We start from the raw sequence: 23697 nt of genomic DNA on the forward strand, positions 1-23697 counted from the left end.
TTGCCCAAATCACTTTCCCTGTGATCTCACCTTATTCCAACTCCTTTGGAACTTACATTTGCCCTGCAATTATCTATGACATTTTATGAGTGTGAATATACATCTTTCAATTGCATTAAAACAGCGTAGAATGACCCCATGTGTATTTCTATACTGTCTTATTAATCATCTGTGCTAATGTAGCCCATATGTGTATACATCATGTTCATTAGTTGTCTGTTCCACAGGCATACGTAGCCTGCTTCTATTAAGGGTTGTAAGTTCTAAACCACAAGGGCTATGCCTTATGCTTTTCTGTATCCCCAATACTTGGCACAGTGCCTTATAACAAGATATACATGTTCATTGCAGCACTATTCACGATAGCAAAGACATGAAATCAACCTAGATGCCCATCAATGATAGACTGGATGAAGAAAATGTGGTACATATACACCATGGAATACTATGCAGCCATAAAAAAGAACAAGATCATGTCCTTTGCAGGGACCTGAATGGAGCTGGAGGCCATTACCCTTAGGAAGCTAACACAGGAACAGAAAACCAAATACTGCATGTTCTTACTTATAAGTGGGAGCCAAGTGATGAGAAAGAACTAACTGATGAGAGAACACATGGATACATACAGGGGAATTATACATACTGGGGCCTTTCGGAGGGTGGAGGGCAAAAGGTGGGAGGAGGGAGAGGATCAGAAAAAATAATGGGTACTAGGGTTAATACCTCGCTGATGAAATAATCTGGAAAATAAACCCCCATGACACAAGTTTACCTATGTAACCAACCTGCATTTGTACCCTGGACTTAAAATAAAAGTTAATAATACTTGTCTTGTGTCCTATCAAATATTAACAAGGATCAAATTACATGGTGAATGTGAATGCTTTTGTGCACTATAAGGTTCGAAAAAGATTATGATTACAGATCACCACTGACTTGTTTGTATTTATTTATTTATTTATTTATGATGAAGTATTACTCTGTCACCCAGCCTGGAGCACAGTGGAGCAATCTTGGCTCACTACAACCTCCGCCTCCCAGGTCCAACTGATTCTCATGCCTCAGCCTCCCAAGTAGCTGGGATTACAGGTGTGCACCAACACACCTGGCTAATTTTTGTATTTTTAGTAGAGACGGGGTTTTGCCATGTTGGCCAGGGCGTGAATTCCTCTTTGGTAAATACCTAGAGTGGAAGTGCTGGGTCAACATCACTCAGCTCTGTGGCTCTGAGGAACCTACATCACACCTCTGTCCATTTCACTCTCTGCTGGGCAGAGGGATAATGAGATCTCGAACTCCTGACCTCAGGAGATCTGCCCGTCTTGGACTCCCAAAGGGCTGGGATTACAGGTGTGAACCACTGCACCTGGCCAATTTGATTGTTTTCCTCAAGTCAAAAAAAGGTTTTGTTTGGGAAGGTTTTTTCTAAGTGGTATAGCTGTGGAAAAATAAATCCCATTTCCTTGTTGCCATCCTCACTGCAACACTTTCAGTAGCAAGAAGAGATTAAAAATAAGTGGCTGCAGAAGATGCTGGGGAAGCAGAATTAGCCATAAGACTCGACCATGATACTCAGGCAGAGGAATAAAGGTTTTACTGGTCAATCAAAAAGGAAGAGGAAGCGACAAAGATAAGAACAGAGTAGTATATAAACAAGCAAATGACCTACAGAATGCAGGCAGAGAATATAGCAACATCTTCTCATTCTCCAGCTACAAGAGCGGGAATTTATGTGAAAAGGAAAATGTAAATCAGATCAATAGGAAGATTTTAGGGAATGTTGCTTAGGTATCATGCAGACATCCAACTCTTTAGGGAGAGTTTTTTAGAAAAACCAAATCACAACCTCAGGAATTCACAAGTAGATCACGACATTCAGTCAGGTTGAAATATTTCACTTTCCTCCCTCATTTTCCACTATTAAACAGAACAGGATTTCTCTGAGATTTTTCCTTCCATTTTGTTCTTTTCTTTTGGGTAGGTGGGGGATGTATATTAGTTTATACTTTATTTTGCTTATCTTTTTTCTGTCTGGAATTTTTTGTCCTTACTAAGCCTGTTTATTTCATTTTCTAACAATAAAGGCATGAGGGAAGAGCTCACCTTAACTCCATTCAGATAGAGCTTCTAAATGTCAAGCAAAGTTCTGTCAGTCCTGTAAGTCTGTATTGCAGAGTAATGTTCACCCCAAGGGAAAAATTAATACTATATTATTTAAAATAATTTGCTGCGTATTAATAACTCCTAAAGTTTTCAATATCTTTATAATCTGAACAATTTATTGTAAAAGCCATAAAGAAATATTTTGTAAAAGGCCATACCAAAAAACACAGGAATGTGAGGTAAAATAATATAAAATTTAAGTTTCTGCATTGTTTTAAGAATCTAAACAAGAAAACCTAAAAATTGGTTTAATTTCCTTGGGTGCCTTTCTCTGGTTTAATACTTGAATTTCCCCCCCCAGAGTATGCCAAAATAGATATACCAATATTTTCCAGGAGTAACTATGTGATGCTACTAGAACCAGAAACCCAGCCAGCTCTTTCCACCGCTTCTCCATTAAGACATGAGTGAGCATCTGTCAGTCCCACTGGGTTCATCCCGGAGGCCAAGGAAACAGATTACAATAATCTTTCTCCAGACAACGTGGAAATATGTTCAAAATTCAAGCTAGAAGGCACACAGATACTACAACGAGATGGGCCACGTTTTAAAACAGTGGTTTCTTAACTCTGGTTGTAGGTTAGAACTACCCACCCAAAAGCGCTTTTAAAAACTCCCAATGCCCAAGCCCCATCCACCAACTGAATCAGAGTGGCTGCAGGGGAAGCCCAGGCAGAGGGAGATTACAATTTTTTCCAGGTGATTTCAACATTCATCCTGATCGAAAGTCACTGTATTAAGAGGTTCAAGGGGGAAATATGGGGGGAGGGGGGACAAATTACTTTCTTAACTACGCTGTAGGCAATAATAACTAAGGCAACCTGCTCTCTAATGATGGACGCAAAAGCAAATAGGCCTTTGCTACAGGATGACCTCACACCACAGGTCAATTAATTTGATGGAAAGAGAACCATTCAACTCTTTTTAGGGCCAGTAATTCTATATCTTCCAATCATATGGACTAAGTTGCTTTAATTATAAAAAGAAAGACAAGCTCATTTCAGAAAATGTGGGAAAAGAAAAAGAAGAAAATAACATTCATCTTCCTACCATATTAAGGTAGATAACCATGGTTAACTTCTCTGAAGTAAAAGATAAAATTTAGATCACGGGTCAGGTGTGGTGGCATAATCTCAGCACTTTGGGAGGCTGAGGCGGATCATTTGAGGTCAGGAGTTCAAGACCAGCCTGGTCAACATGGCAAAAACCCGCCTCTACTAAAAATACAAAAATTACCAGGTGATGTTGATGTGCACTTGCAGTCCCAGCTACTTGGGAGGCAGAGGTGGGAGAATCTCTTGAACCTGAGAAGTGGAGATTGCAGCGAGCTGAGATCACACCACTGCACTCCAGCCTGGGTGACAGAGTGAGACTTTGTCTCAAAAAAAAAATAAAATAAAATAATTGAGATTATATTGCTTATGCAGTTTTGAAATGGGATCTTCTCGTGTAACAATATAATGTAAAAACCTTTCCTACAACATTGTGGTGAGTGGCTACAAAGCAGTCCATTGCTTGAAATGGTCATTATTTATTTATTGGTGATTGACTTTAGGTTTATTCGCAGACACATGGATCCACGATTCCTTGAACTACAAACTAAGTAAGATTAACCTGGTAAATACTGAAAGGAAAAAACAGTGGTATAATGGTAAAGTGAGGCAGGGAAGGTCCTGATATGTAGCATTTGCCAATTTCACTGGTGTAAATACTCCCACCATGGCCAATTTCAAGGTAACAGTTTAGTAAACAGCTTGCAAACCTGATTATTTAACAACTGGCTATCTGGAGTCAGCTGACCCTTAGAGAAACCCTGGCTGAACGAAACTGTTAAGTCCTTCTGTTACGACATGCTGTTTGAATGGTACAGCTGTGTGAAAATGGAAGTTACGGTGAATGAAGTCAAACCAAAGTTTCAGTAACTTAACGTATTTTGAGTTTGGAGGTGTCAAGTTCACACACACTGTGGATGGTCTAATAAAGTTTTTTAAAAAGTATTAATGTAATAATAACGAATGTGGATAGAAAGTGTGGGTATACTAGAAAGAGCATATTCTTTGAATAGACAGACATGGATGTGTCGTTAACCTTATTAAGCCTCTATTTCTTTATCTGTACATAGGAATAATAATGTCTCAGTGAGGCTGGTGTTAAGATTAAATACAAGGTCATGCATAAAGAATACAGTAAGCACACATAGCAAACACTCCACAAGTGCTACCTGCCTTTCCCCCTAAGTAATTATACTCTAGATGTTACTTTTTTTTTTTTTTTTAGACGAAGTCTTGCTGTCACCCAGGCTGGAGTGCAGTGGCGTGATCTTGGTTCACTGCAACCTCTACCTCCCAGGTTCAAGCAATTCTCCTGCCTCAACCTCCCAAGTAGCTGGGATTACAGGCATGAGCCACCATACTTGGCTAATTTTTATATTTTTAGTAGAGATGGGGCTTCACCATGTTGGCCAGGCTCGTTTCGAACCTCTGACCTCAGGTGATTCGCCTGCCTCTGCCTCCCAAAGTGCTGGGATTACAGGCGTGAGCGACTGTGCCTCACCGATGTTACTACTTTTAAAAGGAGAAGGGTATAAATTATCTTAACAGTTTCATATAATTTAATCACATTTATTTTTAAATTCAATTTCTCTATTATTTAAAGCAGGGGTTGGAAAACTGTGGCCTATGGGCCAACTCTGGCCTCTTTTTGTACATGGAGTTTTCGAAAAACTTTTAATAAAACATACCATGCCCGTTAATTTAGGTGGTTCTATAGCTGCTTTCACATTACAATGGCAAAGTTGAGTAGCTGAAACAGAGGCCCTGTGGCATGCAAAGCATATTTACTATATGGACCTTTATAGAAAAAGTCTGCTGATCTATGATTTAAACTATTCTAAGCTTTTCTTAAATGAATACTTTCTCTATATATTAAAAGAAAACAAGACAAGGATAGGAAAGGAAAACAAGGAGAGAAGAAGATTCTTCTAGGATGTAAAAATGGCAAAACAGGCCATATATGATGGCCCCTGCCTATAATCACAGAGTTTTGGGAGGCAGAGGCGGGAGGACTGCTTGAGGCCAAGAGTTTAAGACCAGCCTGGGCAACACAGCAAGATCTCATCTCTACCAAAAAAAGTCAAAAAATTAGGTGGGCATGATGGCATGCACCTATAGTCCCAGCTACACAGGAGGCTGAGGTGAGCTACCCAGGAGGCTGAGCCCAGGAGTTTGAGGCTGCAGTGAGTTATGATAACATCACTGCACTCCAGCCTACGTGATAGAGTGATACAGTAAGACCCTGTTGCAAAAAAAAAAAAAAAAAAAAATTGCAAAACAAACATTGATTCCAAGTATACCAAAGAAATACTCGAAAGTCTAGGATAAAGCTGAGCTCTAATTCAGTATTGTCAAGAAAATAAACCTTAAAGAACATTTTATAAATGAAGTTCCTACAAGATGACTATTATTTCTGAAGTGGGAATGCACCATGAATATGGAACTTGGAAGAGTGAATTTAAGGGGTAGAAACGTGGAATTTTATAACCTGGCAATGAAAGTGACTGAAACCACATTAGTCAGGCAAAATAAGCTGATCTCTCTAACTACAGGTAAAATAACATTCCAAACACTGAAAAATGTACACAATCAAAATTGTACATGGTAGGGGTTTAAGAAACCATTTCCCCTGCTAATTTTTGATGTTTACATGGAATGTTCTTCCAGCAGCAAATAACTTACCAATGATCTTGACAGATTGAAAATGATACATCTTTACCACAACATAAATTAATTCTCTCAATGGGAAATTGCTAAAATAGGCAAGGTGTCAGAAAGATTTCTTTATGTCTGAAGGAAAGGAAATGATTCCATTTCTTCCAAACATTCTTACGTGAAAAATAATAAACTCTCACTTTTAAACTGTCTTTATTTTCAGGGGGTCCTAGGCACCCGTCACTAATTGGGGCAGTCATAGTTATCTGGTGTTGGACATGAGTCAGTCCATATTACTTCAGGTATAAAACACAGCCAGTTGGAGACTGCCTCCATAATTCATATTATACATGAATAAATATCATAGCAATACCCAGAAAAGAGGATTGCGGAATTACACTTCACTCTCTTTCATTCCTTAGATTTACAACATAAATGTCACACAAAGATCCTGGAAAGTCAATCTTCACAAAATAAAATATAAGGGAAACATGGTGGTCTATTCAAGGAAATAGATAAATGCCTAACACAAATGAACTGGTTCGTCCTCTAGAAGAATGACCTTGATACTGTTCCTAAAATACAAAGTTGAAAACCCCAGACGAAAGAGATGAACATTTACTGAGCACTGTGTTATACGTGTGCTATCACATTTAACTTTGATACAAAATCTATATAATTGGTATCAGTGACTTGCCCAAGGTAACATTTGTAAAGAAAGAAGTTCAGGCAGGAACTCTGGTCTATCTCCCATACCTAACCTGTCTTCAAAATGTTCAATCCTGATTGAACACAGGGTATCTGTCAACCATGACAGATACCCTGTGTTGGTATGGGGCAACCCTGAGATGCCCCATAGAGAAAGAGGTCCCCTAATCACAGCATCTAAGTTTACTAAATCCTCCCTTTGGAGACTAACAGTGCACATTAAAGCCCTGAATTAAAGAAATCCATTTAACTTTGTCGAACTCATCATCTCCCCAAACTTACTAGGAAATCCCTTTTCCCCAACTAGTATTTTGTGAAGTTAGTATTCTGAAACACGCTTTGCACGGTGGAAAATGGATGACAGAGAGATACATAAACTGTCAGAGAAGATAAACAATTTTAATCATGGCTAAGGAGATGATGGTGTAGTTACAAGTGGCTTCTCTTTGCTCTTCGATTCAACCAAAATTTTGAGTAAGACCCCCAATGCCCTAGTCCCCACCTACCTCTGAGTCTCATCTTACACTTGGGCCACCTGGCCTGCTTTCAGTACTGGGGACCTGCTGGGCTTTTCCCCTCCATGGAGCCTTTGCAAAATGTTCCCTTTGTGACATTGCTCCACCTTTCCTCTTTACTAAGTTGACTCCTTTCCTGCCTGGGTCAAACTTCTCTCTGGATGCCCTCCTATCACAGAATTCTATATAGCACTTGCCATGATTACAAGGTTATATTTATTTGTGTATTGATTTGATTAGTGATGGTCTATACTCCCACCGGGGGAAGAGAGCTATCTCTCTGTTTCTCAGACAGCACAAAGATGCGGGACCTCTTCCACCATCTCTATTCACTCCTGCCCAAGGAGGAACAGTGACTTAATGAAGCACGAACTAGGGAGGAAGGGCTGGACACGCTCTGCTCAGGGTCCAGGGTGCAGTCTGGTCAGCTCCCATCCTGAGGTAAGCTGAGAAGTGCACAGTGGGAAATAAACTGAATTCTGGGAAGACATACTAGGAAGCCCAATTGTTACAGATCCAAGCTCCATTCTGTGGTTTAGCTTTATGTAATACAGGTGATATTTTGTTCTTCATCTGTGACTGCTGTTTTATTTTTTAATCATTTCCACACTTAGGAGAGGAAGACAAAAGTGATCTTGTTTGGCCTCTAGAATGCCAACATTCTCCAACAGGTGTAAGCTCCTGTGGTCAGGGAAAAGGGCCTCTCTCTGCTCACCTCAGTAGCTCAGTTTCTGGCACTTACGAGGCATTCAAAATGCCATTTCGCCCAGGCTGGTCTTGAAATCCTGGCCTCAGGTGATCCTCCTGCCTCAGCCTCCCAAAGAGCTGTGATTATACGTGTGAGCCACAGTACCCAGCTGAAGTCCTAGTTTCTTGATACATGTAACTCTACCAAGATTTTCTTACTAATAAATTTTTTAAACAACTGAACTTTGTCTTCAGATTATTACAAGCTAATCCTAATGTGGAACTGAGGATAAAGTTTTGAGCAGAGTCAATCCAAATCAATGAAGACGGTATCCTTAAAAGGACAGAAGCCTCTTTAAGGCGAGGACCTGGAGGAGAGGAGATGAGAGTGCAGGAGTAGTGGACATCCATGTGTGTCAGGGAGACTGAGATGAAAGAGGAGGCACATAGGAGAGATGGGCTGGGAAAAATAAAATGGATTACTTGATTGGAGAATAGGTGGGTATAAAGAAGCAAGTGAAAAAGCTAAATTGAAGGGCAAGTTTCCACTATTTACAGAAAAACCTGGAGAAGACAAGGACTCCCCCTTTTTCTCAAGGCATTGTAAAAACAATGAAGTCTCCTTGGAAGAAATATTCTATCTAAATTTCTCCAAGACTGCTTAATAAATTGTTTTCTCTAAAATATGTAATGATTTTAACTGTTTTAGAAGACAAAGTGTTCATAACATATTTAGTTGTAAATCAGGTGATGAAATATATATTATTGTAGAGCCCATTAAAAATGTTGTGTATGTGGGTATGCACAGTAAAAATGGGAAATATATTGACAAAAAATCTACAAAACCATTATCGCATGCATATTAACAATAATCTAGAAATATTTCTTCAGTAATAAACTGAAGAATGAATCAATATACAGAGACTAGTGAAAGGATTGATGATGTGGTGGGTCTGTGTCATCGTCTGTCCCCAGCCCCTTTCTGCCCCCAGCACATCGCACACACTTTCTCTTTCTCCTCTCTCCTCTCCTCCTCCTCAAGGCGGTAGGGCCAAGCCACTCACCTGTCGGAGTGCTGCTGCGGAATGAAGAGGAGGGGGTGATGGGTGGGGTCACGGGGGGAGTAAGGCTTCCACTGCTGTGGCGTGGGGGAGTGGACACATTCCCTCGAGACACTGAGCTGGACAGAGTCAGTGACAGCTTCGGCTGAATCTTCTTCTTTAGGGACTCCTGCTCTCGGCGGGCAGCATCTGTCATGAATCTGAAACAACAACAGAAGGTAAGGAACCGGGGCCACGTATAGAGCATGAGGACTCACGACATTCATTAGGTTTCACAGAGGCCCGACCCTGGAAAAGGACCTTGGCCACAGGTCAGTCCCAATCTCAAAAACTCACAATAGCTTCCCTTTTCCAATGCAATGGAATTATCTTCTAGCTTGTTATTTTTAAGGTTCCTCAAAGTCAGGTTCACTTCTTCCCTAGCAAATCCTCCTTGCCAGGAAGCTTATACACACAGAATACATCTGCACCCACTGTAATGCTTTCAGTTACAAGATTTCCTCTCTTGGAAGGTCTGCTCTCTTTTTTTCTACCCATAGGAAGCCCACACATCCTCAAAGTTCCCCAACCACTCCTAAGTAGACAGCGCTTCCTTTATCTGCAGGTTGGCAGTATTTCTTTGTACCACTTAACTGCCACCTAACATATATGGCCTCATGAAAACTCTCTTTTTTGTATTACTTTGATTCTCATATTGTTATTTGGGTTTAAAAACTCTTCTTGGCTAATTGAGGCCTTGCTTGCCTCATCATGAAGGCAAGGATTCTAGTCCCCAGTTCCTAGCACAGTGCCAGGCCCGCCTCAGGAAACACAGACAGAACTGCATACATTTGCCCAGGAAGATTCCAGAAGGGAAGAGAGCAGCACAAGGAGGGAGGTCACCACTGATGATCTGTTTACGTTCTAATTTTATTACTCATAAAGAGAAAGGTGACTTTTCCTGATAGTTTCACTTTGGAAACTTGAGTTATTCTTCCAATGCTTCTCTGATGTTGGTAATATTCAAACTTCATTCTTTTCTCACTGTATAATCTACCATTTTGTAAATTCGTGTAATATGAGATTCAAAACAATCTATGAAATGGTATCTCCTACCTAAAGAACATTCACCTTTTCATATTGGCAGGCAAACTTTGTCAGCTGCATTTTTGAAAACTGCCATAGAAAGCATAGTCCATAAATGTATGATAGCGTTCAGATGATAAAACCACAGCTGTCCCCACCACCTAGGCTAAGAAACAGAACATTCCAGGCCCCTCAAGGCCTCTCTCCAACATCTTCCGCATGAACTATATTTTGACTATTTCAATACAATTTATCATAAACTCACTGCATTGCACTTAAACATGGTATTTTACCCAACCTATTTCACATTTTGTCTACAAAATTTCTTAGTATTTTTCCTCACTACATGATGAAGTTTTGAAAGTCAACAGATAGTTCTAATACCTGGTGAAAGCTTGAAGTCAATTAAATACCCAATGAAACAACAGTAATATTGTTACGCTGTCTTAAAATTTCTATTTTTATACTTGGAACATGGATGGCACATTTCTTGAATGGTTCTTGCAATATAATGCAGATATATAAACTGGATTTTATATGCTGAACTGAGCTTAGTAATAAAGCTTTGCCTTGAGCTCTTAGGTTTTGTGCTATAGCATAGTGGTGATTTAAAAAGGACTGTCAATGCAAAAGAGAATTGTTTGCACATGTAGCCAGGTACTCATTTATTTTCAGATGCAAAATTGGTTCTATTGTCCTTAAAACTTCTTATTCCCCTCCTCATAAACCTCTACTAAAAATACAGACTCACAGAGAAAAGCAAAGAATTAGTGCTTTTTAAAAAAAATTATTCTAAGAAGAACTGCTAACTCGCATGGTGCTGAGCGTCTCACACTGGGGTATGCAGCGCGCCAGGGAGTGGCAAAGCCACAGGATAAACAGGCTGCTGCTTCCAGGAAGGCTGATTGTTCTCGAGGGCAAGTAATTCAAACTAGTGTTTCAAATAGCAAAATAAACACGGACATGCTTATGGGGGTAGAAAGAAATTTTTACATCTTGCATTTTAGTTAAGAGCATGATATTTGGAGTGAGGCCAGGGTTCAAATCCTGGCTGGGTTATTATGTAATTTGAGGCAAGTTGATAAACTTCTCTGAATCTCAGGTTTATTCTCTGTAAAATGGGAATGAGAGAGTAGGTAAGGAATTAACATAAGTCTTTTCCCTTTCTGCATGGGAGTCTGATCTTTGGCTAAATTTGGTAACCTGCTAAGACAGTATGTCAACCACGTTACCAGGCGACACTCTGACTGGTGAACTGCACAGCCTGGGAGGATCTAGGAACCTGTAGCTATCTGATAGGAAGCCAAGAATCCTGATTTAGGCTTCCTGAGCATGGTGATCTTGTAGCTGGGCATGGCCCTTGCAGAGAACTGGGAGCTATGCCCAGAGCATGTTGCAAGAGCTTTGGCTTCTGTAGGGCATGAGGCTTTTCTACCAGGATGGTTTCCACTCCTACCCCTCTGCACCTGAACAGACTCTCATGTGCACTGCTGCAAGGGTGCCTGCAGAAGGCGGCCTGTCCTCCATCCTCTGAACGGGCCCAGTGCCCTATTGTGGCCCATGGTCATCTGTGAGTCTGAATGTTCACGACCTAAGAAGGTAACCTGCTGGCAGACAGGGCAATAACATTTCAACTTCAGAGGACTGTTGTGAGGATAAATGAGGTAATTGGCCCGACATGTAGCAAATGGCTCAACATGCAGAAGCTGTTATTAATTACATAAAGCATTATAATATGGTTATGTCTCTTTATTTTGTCCACCTTACTCAACTCCAAGTGTCTTGAGAACACACCACACACCCATGGCTCTGAAAGCACTAAGCACACACATGCCTTGTGTAGAGCAGAAATTCCATTTGTGGAACGGCTAAATGGAATAAACCCAGAGGGTGCATATCCAGTGTGAGACAGAGAGGGAGAGACAACCAGAGGGAAGAGAGAGAAAGGCTTCTCTATGTCTAACTCATATATTTATACATTTTTTTTTTTTTTGAGATGGAGTCTCGCACTGTTGCCCATGCTGGAGTGCAGTGGCACAATCTCGGCTCACCTCTGCCTCCTGGTTCAAGCGATTCTCCTGCTTCAGCCTCCCAAATAGCTGGGAATACAGGTGTCCGCCACCATGCCCAGCTAATTTTTGTATTTTTAGTAGAGACAAGGTTTCACCACGTTGGCCAGGCTGGTCTTGAACTACTGACCTCAAGTGTTCTGCCCGCCTCGGCCTCCCAAGTGCTGGGATTACAGAACTCATACCTCTTATTGTAAAACTCTCCTACACCTCAGATATAACACAACAACTTTTTTTTTTTTTTTTTTTTTGAGACGGAGTCTCGCTGTGTCGCCCAGGCTGGAGTGCAGTGGCCGGATCTCAGCTCACTGCAAGCTCCGCCTCCTGGGTTTTTACGCCATTCTCCTGCCTCAGCCTCCCGAGTAGCTGGGACTACAGGCGCCCACCACCTCGCCCGGCTAGTTTTTTGTATTTTTTAGTAGAGACGGGGTTTCACCGTGTTAGCCAGGATGGTCTCGAACTCCTGACCTCGTGATCCGCCCGTCTCGGCCTCCCAAAGTGCTGGGATTACAGGCTTGAGCCACCGCGCCCGGCCAACACAACAACTATAAACAACCATAACAACATTCACACACACACAAACCCTGCCTTCACCCTCACATGGGTTTGGCCAGCTACAGACAGCAATCTGGATTTGGGTTATATCTTCTATAGTGCTTTCTAGAAACAAGAACAAGGCACCTATGTTAAAAGCATTAAACATGAAACACATTCTTAAAGCCCTGTCGCCAAGACTTCCTCCTGTAGTTCTCCCTCCTCTCTTGGATTGGTGTTGTGAATTTGGACATACGATCTATAAATCATGGTAACCTTGACATATCAAGGCATACAGCTGCACAATTTGTTCTAGTGACAACCATACACACACATCCCCACACCACCCGCCCCCACAAACACACACAGGAGTGCCACACAAGCGCTGTGGGAACCCTGGTTAAAATAGGCCCGTGTCTCCCCTGCACTACCATGTTGCTCCTCTTCCTCTTCCCTTCATTAACCACGACTTAACCCATTTTCTGAGACTTACTAAGTTCTCAAGTTTTTGAGCAATGTTCTATCAGCACAGCTGTCTGTCAAAAGGTGGGCAGATTCCCAGTGGCAAGGAACCATTTGGGGAGACAAGAGTGTCTAGAGAAGCCAAGGAGGCATAGCAAAGGCTGTGATTCTGGCCAACAAATGAGGACTATGTTCCCTGTTTTACCAAATATCAGGGCTGGGAAAGGTTCACCATGTTCCCAAGGCTGAGTTCAGGTTAAGGGAGTCATGTCACTCAGTAGCCTGAGCTTTCCTCAATGAGTCTGGACACCACTGGCGATCTTTCTGAAGCTCTCAATAATCACGGCTGATGTGGATTTTTTTTTTTGGAGATAGGGTCTCGTTGTCACCAAGGCTGGCGTGCAGTGGTGTGATTACAGCTCACTGAAGCCCTGACTTCCTGGGCTCAAGTGATCTTCTTGCCTCAGCCTCCCAAGTAGCTGAGACCACAGGCATGCCCCACCATGCCCAGGTAATTTTTTGATTTTTTGTAGAGATGGGGTCTCACTATGTTGCCCAGGCTGGTTTCAAACTCCTGGGCTCAAGTGATCCTCCCACCCAGAGTGTTAGGATTATAGGCGTGAGCCACTGCACCTGACTCACTTGGGTTTTAGAGCAGGAAGGAACCTTGGTTAAGTCAGATCATCCGGTTCAGCCCCCTCATGTGTTACAGCAACTGTGAACTGAGGTGGTGTGACCTGTTTGGGGTCATTCAGGCTAGTGGCAGAGCTGGCATCAGAGCCTAGTCAAGCCTCGGGACTCTGTCATGGTTTTCACAGTTGAAAGCGTTCAGGGAGCCGGAGCATGGGGCCTGGGGCAATGCCCCTCTGGCAGTTTACATGGGGGCAGTGGGTAGCTGGGAGAACAAAAGGCTCATCCTCCAAATGTCAGTCCGTCCTGCTGTGTGGGACCACTGGGCTCCCCAGTTGTGGGGCAGAGGTCTCTGGAATTGTAGCCCCACTGGGCTACAATCTGGGGAAGGCAAGCTGGCTGTGCCCACCTCCCAGAATTCTCTCTGCTTTGCAGTGGTGATACTGCTCTGATCTGGCAGCTGTAGTGTGCTGGAGCTGGCTCATACTGGGTTGTGAAAGCTGACTTAAATTTTCAGGGATTTGGTGAATCTGTTGTTAAACACAGCTGTTATTAAAAACTAAATTATGAGGCCGGGCGCGGTGGCTCAAGCCTGTAATCCCAGCACTTTGGGAGGCCGAGGCGGGCGGATCACGAGGTCAGGAGATCGAGACCATCCTGGCTAACATGGTGAAACCCCGTCTCTACTAAAAATACAAAAAAACTAGCCGGGCGTGGTGGCGGGCGCCTGTAGTCCCAGCTACTCGGAGGCTGAGGCAGGAGAATGGCCTGAACCTGGGAGGCGGAGCTTGCAGTGAGCCGAGATCGCGCCACTGCACTCCAGCCTGGGTGACACAGCACGAGACTCCGTCTCAAAAAAAAAAAAAAAAAAAAAAACTAAATTATGTAAATAATTAAATCAAGTGCTTTGTTAAAAACAAGGATACTTAACTCAAGGCTCATCACTTAATTATTTTACTGCATTTTAATATTATCTATATTCTTGAGGTTATTTACATTAATATTTTATCTATTTGGTAGAATTCCTGTATAACTATATGCTATATAATGCAAAGTAACCTACTCTGTGTTCAGTAACATGTGGGTAGCTTGAAATTGGCTATGGCAGGAGTATTTACACCACTGAAACTGGTAATACCACAAATTGGGATTTTTTTCCTCCCCAAGTCAGTTCAACATTTTCCAGTACACCTTCTAGTGATTATTATTATTATTATTTTTTGAGATGGAGTCTCACTCTGTCGCCCAGGCTGGAGTGCAGTGGCGTGATCTTGGCTCACTGCAACCTCTGCCTCTCAGGTTCACGCCATTCTCCTGCCTCAGCCTCCCCAGCAGCTGGGACTACAGGCGCCCGCCACCATGCCCAGCTAAATTTTTTGTATTTTTAGTAGAGACGGTGTTTCACCGTGTTAGCCAGGATGGTCTCAATCTCCTGACCTTGTGATCCACCCGCCTCGGGCTCCCAAAGTTCTGGGATTACAGGCGTGAGTCACTGTGCCTGGCTGTGATTATTATTTTTTAATGTGGGGAAAAAAGTGTTTGAACTGGGCTTCTTGCCTACTCACTAAAGGAATTAATCAGGGAAGGAACAAAGAATGAATAAGAAAGTCTTCTTTTTTCAAATTGTAAAAAGTAATGTATCTCAGTAAAGAACACTTACAGAACATTTTTTATGGATTTGTGACTTGTGTTTAAAAAGCGTTTTAATTGACCAATACAGAGGTTAGGAAAAGAAATGAAATAAAGGTATTTTTTAAAGTTATGGAATATATATGCAAATCAATATCTACATTGCCATGCATAAAGATTTTAATAAAATAGCAATCTGTGTACCTATCATTCAGCTTATGAAAGGAATTTTTGATGTTTCCTGTGTAAAAATTTTTTTTTCTAAGAGAAATATTACCCAGATAAAACTATGGTTGATATTTTAGGGTTTTTCCTTCTAACATTTTTCTACACATAGAGAAAACTGAGTATTTCTTAAAGAAAAAAAGTCACTTGAGACTCTTTCACTCACTGTTGACTAACAGCCTGAAAATCTGCGGTCAGGCAAAGCAATGTTTTCATTTTGAAACTGAAACTGCTGTAAGATTAATTTCAACTTTCCTACAAATCAGAAATGTCTAAGTTACTTTAATTTAATATGGTCATTTGTAGTAATATTTGTTATTGCTAGGGGAAGTACATATTCCTTAAGTAAATTTTCAAGACTCCATTATAAATCTTTTAAATCCTCAGACCACAACGTTCATTTAGTCTGACATGTTCAATGTGGAAACATGAATATAGCTCCGCAGGGGGAAAATGGCAACTGCTGGTCCAGGGAGACTAGTTTCAACCACAAACTCAGGAAATGTACAGTATTTGCTGGAACCTGGGCAGAGACTCCATTGCCACCTCACTTGATGGCCAAAACACCTGAGTCTAAGTGACCTGCTGGGGAAAAAACATCACTGGGCTTTCAATGGATCAGAGAACTCAGAAATGGAAGTGACCACTCAAAACCGCAGTCTGAGAAAAAACTGAAAACTCCAAGATATGTGGTGTGGCGTGGCTGTGATTATATGACTCTGGAGAAGGCGCGTGGTCCAGAGGTCTGCACTGCATGTTGCCAGGAGGCTTGCTCTGGGGCAAAGAAACGGGTGGCCTCCGGAGTCACTGCATTTGCTCTTGTGGTCTTGGTTTTTCTACTTGTTAAAACTGAGGAGATTTGGTTTTATGGATATATGGAATACATCACTGCTAGGGTCCTTCCCAGCTCTAACAGTGAATGATTCCAGCAATAGCATTGTGCAGTATTTTTCAAACTTTGACTTCAACCCATTGTAAGAAATGTATCTCACGGTGCGACCTGGTGTGCTCACATGTATAAACAGGCCTGCAACCTGCAATTCTGAAATCTCCAAAGCTCTGAAATCTGAAATTTTTAAAAAATAAAGTTTGGCAATAAAACGTCATTGGAAGGCAACTCTAACCTGACCGGGTGAAAGCCTACTTACAGATTTTATTGTATTTAGTGAAAATATTTGTGTGTTTCACTGTATAAATATCAATGTATGTGATTATATGGGGCTGCCCCAGACCCTACTGGGGGTATTATGTAATATGTAGTATTTGTACCATATTACCTTTATGAAATCTAAAAAATTATGACTTATGAAACATATCTGGACTCAAGGATGAGACATTTTAATGTAAATATCTGAAACAGAAATTTCACAAAACAATCTTTACTACATGTGATATACTCTGGCATTTTTCTGTTCTATTTCATTTTAACAAAATCTGATGGTCATGACCACCACATTGACTTCTCGACCCCCTGGGAGGTCATGGCCTGGAGTCTGAATACATTAGTGTAGCAGTTAAGAGGGTGGGCTTTGGAGGTGGACTGTCTAGATTCACATCTCTGATCCATGCCCTGCTAGCTGTGTGATGACAGTGGGCAAGTTACCTACCTAGCCTTTCGGTGCTGCCATTTTCTCATCTATAAATGGTGACAATGACAGGCCCGACCTGTTGTGGTGAGGATTAAGTAAGTTAATATACATAAAGCACTTAGAACAGGGCCTGACACTTCATGCTTGACAAATGTCAGGTTCCTGGTTCATAAGAGAAGCGACTAACACTTGTACTGGAAATCTTAACTCGCAAACCTTTTACCTTCTGCCATCTACACTAGCATTTGGTTATTTCTGAGCTGGGGCACTGAATATTAGGATTTTAAATACTGTCATCATGAGTTCTGCTGATTCTGAAAGCAAAGAGCCACCTTTACTGATTCTGCAGGCATTCATGTTATTTTTATTTATTTTTTGGCTTTTGTGACAGGCTCTCACTCTGTCGCCCAGGCTGGAATGCAGGGGCGTGATCATGGCTCACTAGCAGTTGCGTGATTTTCTTGTCAGCCTCCTGAGTAGCTGGGACTACAGGCATTCGCCACCACACCTGGATAATTTTTTGTACTTTTTGTAAAGATGAGGTTTTACCATGTTGCCCAGGCTACTTTTGAACTCCTGGGATCAAGCAATCTGCCCACTTTGGCCTCCCAAAGTGTTGGGATTACAGGCGTGAGTCATCGTGCCCGGCCCAGGAATCTATTAAATTGCAATGGCATCTATTGAATGGCAATCACAGGCAAATTCAAGAAGACAGATACAGTAACTATTAACACAACAGAAAAAGAAGGTTCGTCTCATTAGACAACATGCTGGGGCCCACCTATAAACTCATATACCTCTTCTTACTTCCTGGCCTTGATTTCTAGAGTAGAACCAAATTATAGAGGGTCTTTCCAGCAGGACAGGCAATGGGAGACCCTCCATACCACGAGCTGCTGGACTGACATCCTTCCATCCAGCTAAAGGTTGTTCTCTGCTTGGGAGATTCATCAAGTTGCACAAGGCTCTGACTTGGTCTGTCAGCAGACCCTCCGTAGAACACCACATCCAATTACGCTTCATTTGAAGTTCAAAAGCTTTGTTCTGCCTTTTCAATGGCCCTTTGGGCACTGTCATTTCTCAGCAAAAACAAGCTTTTGAGAAAAGCTGTGGGGAGTTGGCAGATAGGCCCTGAGATTCCAAGCACTCCAAAATCTGGTAATTCATTGCTCCAGATGATGGTACTTCTGACATAAAAATCTAACCTTCTGAAGGACAGTCTAACATGGAGAGTAAGGATTTTTCTTTTCTCTGGCTGTTACTATGCAATCCAGGACAAGAATGGATAGAGAACCAGTAAGCAAGCAAAACAGTGCATGGCACATTTGAAATGTGTCTGTGGGAAATGGTGATGGAAATAATGGGTACATTTCAGCATGCAACCATGTGTGGCCCACATGTCAAAGGATCTGGCTGCTCTAGGTCTCAATGTAATGATGGCTTTCAGAACGTACGTCTGCTAATAAATTCATGTGGCGGGTCTTCTTATTTTAGCAGCAACTTAATTCCATAGTGAAGCTAAAGGTGTATTTGGTTAAAACAGCTAGTTAGTGAAACATGACCTAGAAACAGCAAGTGGAGTAATCATTTGTCAGCACCCCTTCATTAATAGAATGGCCTTTTTTGGTGATCTGGGAACTTAATAAATGTACTTTTCAGTAGAAAAGAGAAAATCTGGATTTCCAAATCACATTAATTTCAGAAAGTTTATAGTAATGCTTCAAATAATCCTATGTTTCACTTCTTATCCCAGAGTTATTTTTGACTTCATGATCTGAGGCCCATGGGGTGGATTTTGAAGCTTCATAAAACTTTTTGCAGTATCACCAAAACTCTGAGCCCCTTTTAACATGCCATTAAAATGTTAATGCAAAATAATAAAACTAAAAGCAGCACGAGGAAAAAAACCCACTCCATTTGATCAGATCAGTTTGGCACTTAACTTGTAAGGGGTATTTTTTTGTGATTGACCTTTACACTGGTTGTGGACATAATTTGAGAAGTACACAGCTAACGAAATAGACTGTGTTCCCAGGTACCAAACTAAAACTGACAGACTTACTGCATTAAGAGAGACGTTATTTTCTCTCTCTCCTTTTCTTTTTAAGACAGGGTCTCACTCTGTCAGCCAGGCTGGAGTGCAGTGGCATCATCACGGCTCATTGCAGCCTTGACCTCCTGGGCTCAAGCGATCCTCTTACTTCAGCCTCCCAAGTAGCTGGGACTATAGGGATGCACTACCAAACCCAGCAAATTGTTGTACTTTTTGTAGAGCACCACATCCACCTAATTTTTGTAGAGGCAGGATCCCACTCTGTTGCGCAGGCTGGTCTTCATCTCCTGGGCTCAAGCAGTCTTGTTGCCTTGGCCTCCCAAAGTGCTAGGATTTCAGGTATGAGCTACCCACATCTGGCCTGCTTTTCTAAGTTTCTATTTGACATAGATGGAAGGATGTAGTTCCTGGTCTTTGGAGAATTCTAATCTAATTTTGCATAAAATAAATATGAGGGCAAGCCAATTTCAGAGCAAACCTTTAGCTTATTTTGTGTACAGACGTTCATTTCTTTCTTTTTTTTTTGTGGGGGTGAGGGAAGAAAAGGTGGAGTAAGATAAAAAGACAAGATAAAAGGTGATCTTTTCTTCATCTACTGTCTTGACAATCATATTTTATTTCTTTTTCTTTTTTTAAAGGCAGCTACAGTTAATTTATATTCTGTTTGGTATATTATAGCTTGGATATTCTACACCTTTTTTAGTATTTATTTAAATAACACTGGGTTGCCAATTTTTATATTGCTATGTATACCTTATCTAACTCACATCTATCATCACCAGCCTCTGATTAAAAAGAAAAAACTACTTTAACATAAAATATAAGAAGATCATAATCTTGGAATAAATCTTTTCTTGAGAAAGACTGTTCTTTATTCTGAGATTAAGATAACAGAACACAGGAAAAATCTACTTAAACTGTTTTGATGAAGAAAAGCCACAATATAAAATTTCGTGTTATTACTTTATACTTGCATCATATATATATTGTATTATTTATAATATACTGTTTACAATTATTCTGTAGATGCACATTTTAAAAAATATCTAAATGTGTTTTCTATTATTATCATTGCAAAAAATTCAGTTGCAAGGAATGCTGACCAAACAGAACTCTTAAATTTAGGTGGAATTGCTTGAAATACGCTGAGCAAACGAAGAAGGCAAACAAAAGGGCACTCAAATCCAGCAGCTTCTCGTTTCCAAGAGCTGGGAGAAGGTGAGCAAGAGCTGAGTGTCCTCTTACAGCTGGACACACAAAGGGGTGGTGAGGTGCTGGATGCCCACTGTTCCTGGCCCCACATGCCCCAGGCAGCTCAGACACTGCAGACCAGTGGAAACGTCCTCATGAACAGCAGCAGACTAGCAGCTGTGCTGCGGATAGCACTTAAGAACCATTTTTTTAAACCAGTAGTATCTTTTCCTAAATTCTGACACTCAAATGAAATCCAGGCACCAAAGTTAAGCCACTGAAATAACAAACAAAATCCCATTCCTGAATACTATTTCTTTGTATGTTCCCAACAAATATTGTATATGTTCTTCACAACTATGGAATGATACAGTCAATTTACCCTAATGAAAGCTTGCTCAGGCTCCGGCAATCACTCTTTAAAGCCACAGGTCAGCATAAATTATCAGTGAAGCAATTAATTTTGATGTACTTTAGCCTGAATAAAATAAACCATGGTCTTTTTCATCATTGATGCCAAGAATAAAAAACACTTCTGAAAGTTACTATACCACAAGTCTTTGGTTTGGAGACCAATGGAATATCTTTCTCTTGGCAACTCCCTATCCTCCTTTCCATTCCTTTCATACCCTTCATTGAATTGCAAATAACTATGGCTATTTCTTACACATGGTTTTCATTGCTAATTTGACATTCACGTAAAGACTAATTAACAAAACAAAGAAGTTGCACTTTACAAGGTTTTGTGATATAAAACTACAAATAGCTTTTGAGTTTTCTTCTTTTGCCTCCTCTAGAAGTAAATTAAATGAGTTACTGAGGTTTCACTGTAAGCTGCTAATGAGATGATGCGTAACTTTCCCCGTAAACTAGAAGAAATTTAAAAACTGAAGAGAAAGTTGCACTTACGGTCTCTGAGAGTTTTAAATCCAGTATACAGCTGGGAACACAGCCTGGTGAATGAAAAATCTAGGTTCTGAAGGCAAACTCTTGATCTGACTTAGCTAGTGTTCAAGCTTGGGCAAATTAATGACTCCTTCTCATCTTAGGGTCTTTGTTATAAAAGAGAGGTAATCCAAACACTTACCTCATGGGGGTTATTATCAAGATCTCATTGGAAAATGCATGAAAAGCCCTTGGCTCCACATAATACTCAATATATGTTAGGAGACCACTCAGAGTTGTGGTATTTCCATGGGCGCTGGCCCTATGCTCTTGACCCTTTCCCAGGAAGGAGAAATTGTTTGTAAATTTAACAGCCATCTAGGAGAATTCTTACATAAGAGGTAATTTCTTGGGGGAACCTATACAGTCCACAGGTGGGCTAAGATAGGTATCTAAGTCTGGGATTGGACAGTTCCATTTCCAAAGAAAAGTACTTCTCTGATGTTGCATGGTCTTACCCTTAGGTGAATTCTTCTGACAAGGTGGGGTGGGTGACCATCAATACCCAGCTAAGAACAAGTGACTCCCAGGGAATCTAGCACCAGGGCATGGGGCACACTGGAGGTCTCCATTGAATGAAACACTGGGTTGAGAAAGGGGAGGAGAAGCAAATGAGATGGCAGAAGATTCTCAATGTGAGAGGAGGTTTCAAATAGGTAAGGTTTGTCTATGCCAGAGATGGCACACACAGTGGCTCTGGTGCCACTTAAATGCACTCTGCCCAAGACGATTCTAATCGTGTAAACTAATCGATTACAGCACTCTTGCCTGTGCTGCTCTGGGACTCAGCCTTACAGTCTTCTTCAGCACTGTGCCCTAGGTAGTCACTACAAACCAATGAAAGTGACACATAAGCTGAAAGTTTGTGCCATCTCGGACTTACACATTTTCCTCTGTATCTACTAAGATTTCCACTAATATTCTGGCCTAGGCATTTGGTACATACTTTATCCCTTCTCAGAGAATCAGAGAACAAAGCTGGCACACTGTAATATCTGAGAGAGAAAGTTGAGTATGTCTAAGACAAGAGCTGTCCCCAGGTTAAAGCAAGAATATTAGCAACATATTCAGATAACAGCATCTATTTATGAAATGTAATTGTGTATGGGTCAACTGCTCCAATTTACTGTGTATATAAGACTTATTTATACACAGAATAGCAGTCAGCAAATTAGCATTGTTGAAAGATAGAGCGGAGTTTATAGCAGTATTTCTTTTTTTTTTTTTTTTTTTTTTTTTTTTGAGACGGAGTCTCTCTCTGTCACCCAGGCTGGACTGCAGTGGCCGGATCTCAGCTCACTGCAAGCTCTGCCTCCCGGGTCTACGCCATTCTCCTGCCTCAGCCTCCTGTGTAGCTGGGACTACAGGCGCCCACCACCTCGCCCGGCTAGTTTTTTATATTTTTTTAGTAGAGACGGGGTTTCACCGTGTTAGCCAGGATGGTCTCTATCTCCTGACCTCGTGATCCGCCCGTTTCGGCCTCCCAAAGTGCTGGGATTACAGGCTTGAGCCACCGCGCCCGGTCCCCTATAGCAGTATTTCTTAAATGAACTATTAATAATAAGGCAGTGAAACTATTTTGGGGACAAAGCCAGTTTCTTTTTCTTTTTTTAGATGGAGTCTCACTCTTTTGCCCAGGCTGGAGTGCAGTGGTGTGAGCTCGGCTCACTGCAACCTCCGCCTCCCGGGTTCAAGCAATTCTCCTGCCTCAGCCTCCTGAGTAGCTGGGATTACAGGCGCCCGCCACCACGCCAAGCTAATTTTTGTATTTTTAGTAGAGATGGGGTTTCACCATGTTGGTCAGGCTGGTCTTGAACCCGTGACCTCGTGATCCACCCACCTCGGCCTCCCAAAGTGCTGGGATTACAGGCGTGAGCCACCGCGCCCAGCCCACAAAGCCAGTTTCAAGCACGGGCTGTTCTGTGACAAAGCAAGTGCATGTGGGCATCTCAAGCTTACAGACCTCAAGTCTCATGGATTTTGGGGGCTGATTTTTTTCCAAAGTGATTTTTCTGCCTTTTGTTGCAAGAGTTCAGTTAAACTACTTCTGAACTTAAGAGCATTAAATAAAATTCATGGACGGTCACTGTTTTGGACTAAGGTTCTGCACTAGGCCCCAACTGAGCAGACCAAACCAGAATGGAGTTGCTCAGGCTAAACTTTGAAATGGGCCAGTTTTCCAAAAAGCAGGACAGTCACAGCAACCAATCAGAAGGGGCCCAGTTTATCCAAGCTGGAAGTCCCCTATGAGAACAACAAATGACTTTAAAAGAACCAATGCACTTTTTGTTCCCTGTTTCTGCTTTCCTCAGCCCTACTGAAGAGTTAACCCAATTAGTCTGAGTGCTAAATATACTTGGTAAACTGTAAACTATGTGTAAATCTTGGCTATGGAAAGGATGCAGATGGTGATAATTTAAACTTTTTATTAGGCATAATTTTTTTAAAAAACCCACAACTACCG

General features: G+C 41.5%; 1 protein-coding gene and 1 long non-coding RNA gene across 7 annotated transcripts in view; one reads left to right on the forward strand and one right to left on the reverse strand.

Moving 5' to 3' along the window:
• JAZF1 (JAZF zinc finger 1) overlaps positions 1 to 23697 on the reverse strand; it is a 352302-nt gene that overhangs the window by 57311 nt on the left and 271294 nt on the right. For both annotated transcript variants that reach the window (XM_021935240.2, XM_009203187.4), the window contains exon 3: positions 8845 to 9041. In XM_021935240.2, the coding sequence (XP_021790932.1) occupies positions 8845 to 9041 (197 nt within the window). The remainder of the gene's footprint in view (positions 1 to 8844; positions 9042 to 23697) is intronic.
• Positions 1 to 23697, forward strand: part of LOC103882941 — a 111137-nt gene that overhangs the window by 12804 nt on the left and 74636 nt on the right. The window contains exon 2 of one of the 5 annotated variants that reach the window (XR_004183452.1): positions 20223 to 20315. The exons of 3 other annotated variants lie outside the window; for them this stretch is intronic. This is a non-coding gene — a long non-coding RNA (uncharacterized LOC103882941). Of the gene's footprint in view, positions 1 to 17591; positions 20316 to 23697 lie in introns of those variants that run through there. One more of the 5 variants, XR_004183450.1, reaches the window with a different exon arrangement.

This window comes from Papio anubis, chromosome 4 (genome assembly GCF_008728515.1).
Source record: "Papio anubis isolate 15944 chromosome 4, Panubis1.0, whole genome shotgun sequence".
Lineage (NCBI taxonomy): Eukaryota > Metazoa > Chordata > Mammalia > Primates > Cercopithecidae > Papio > Papio anubis.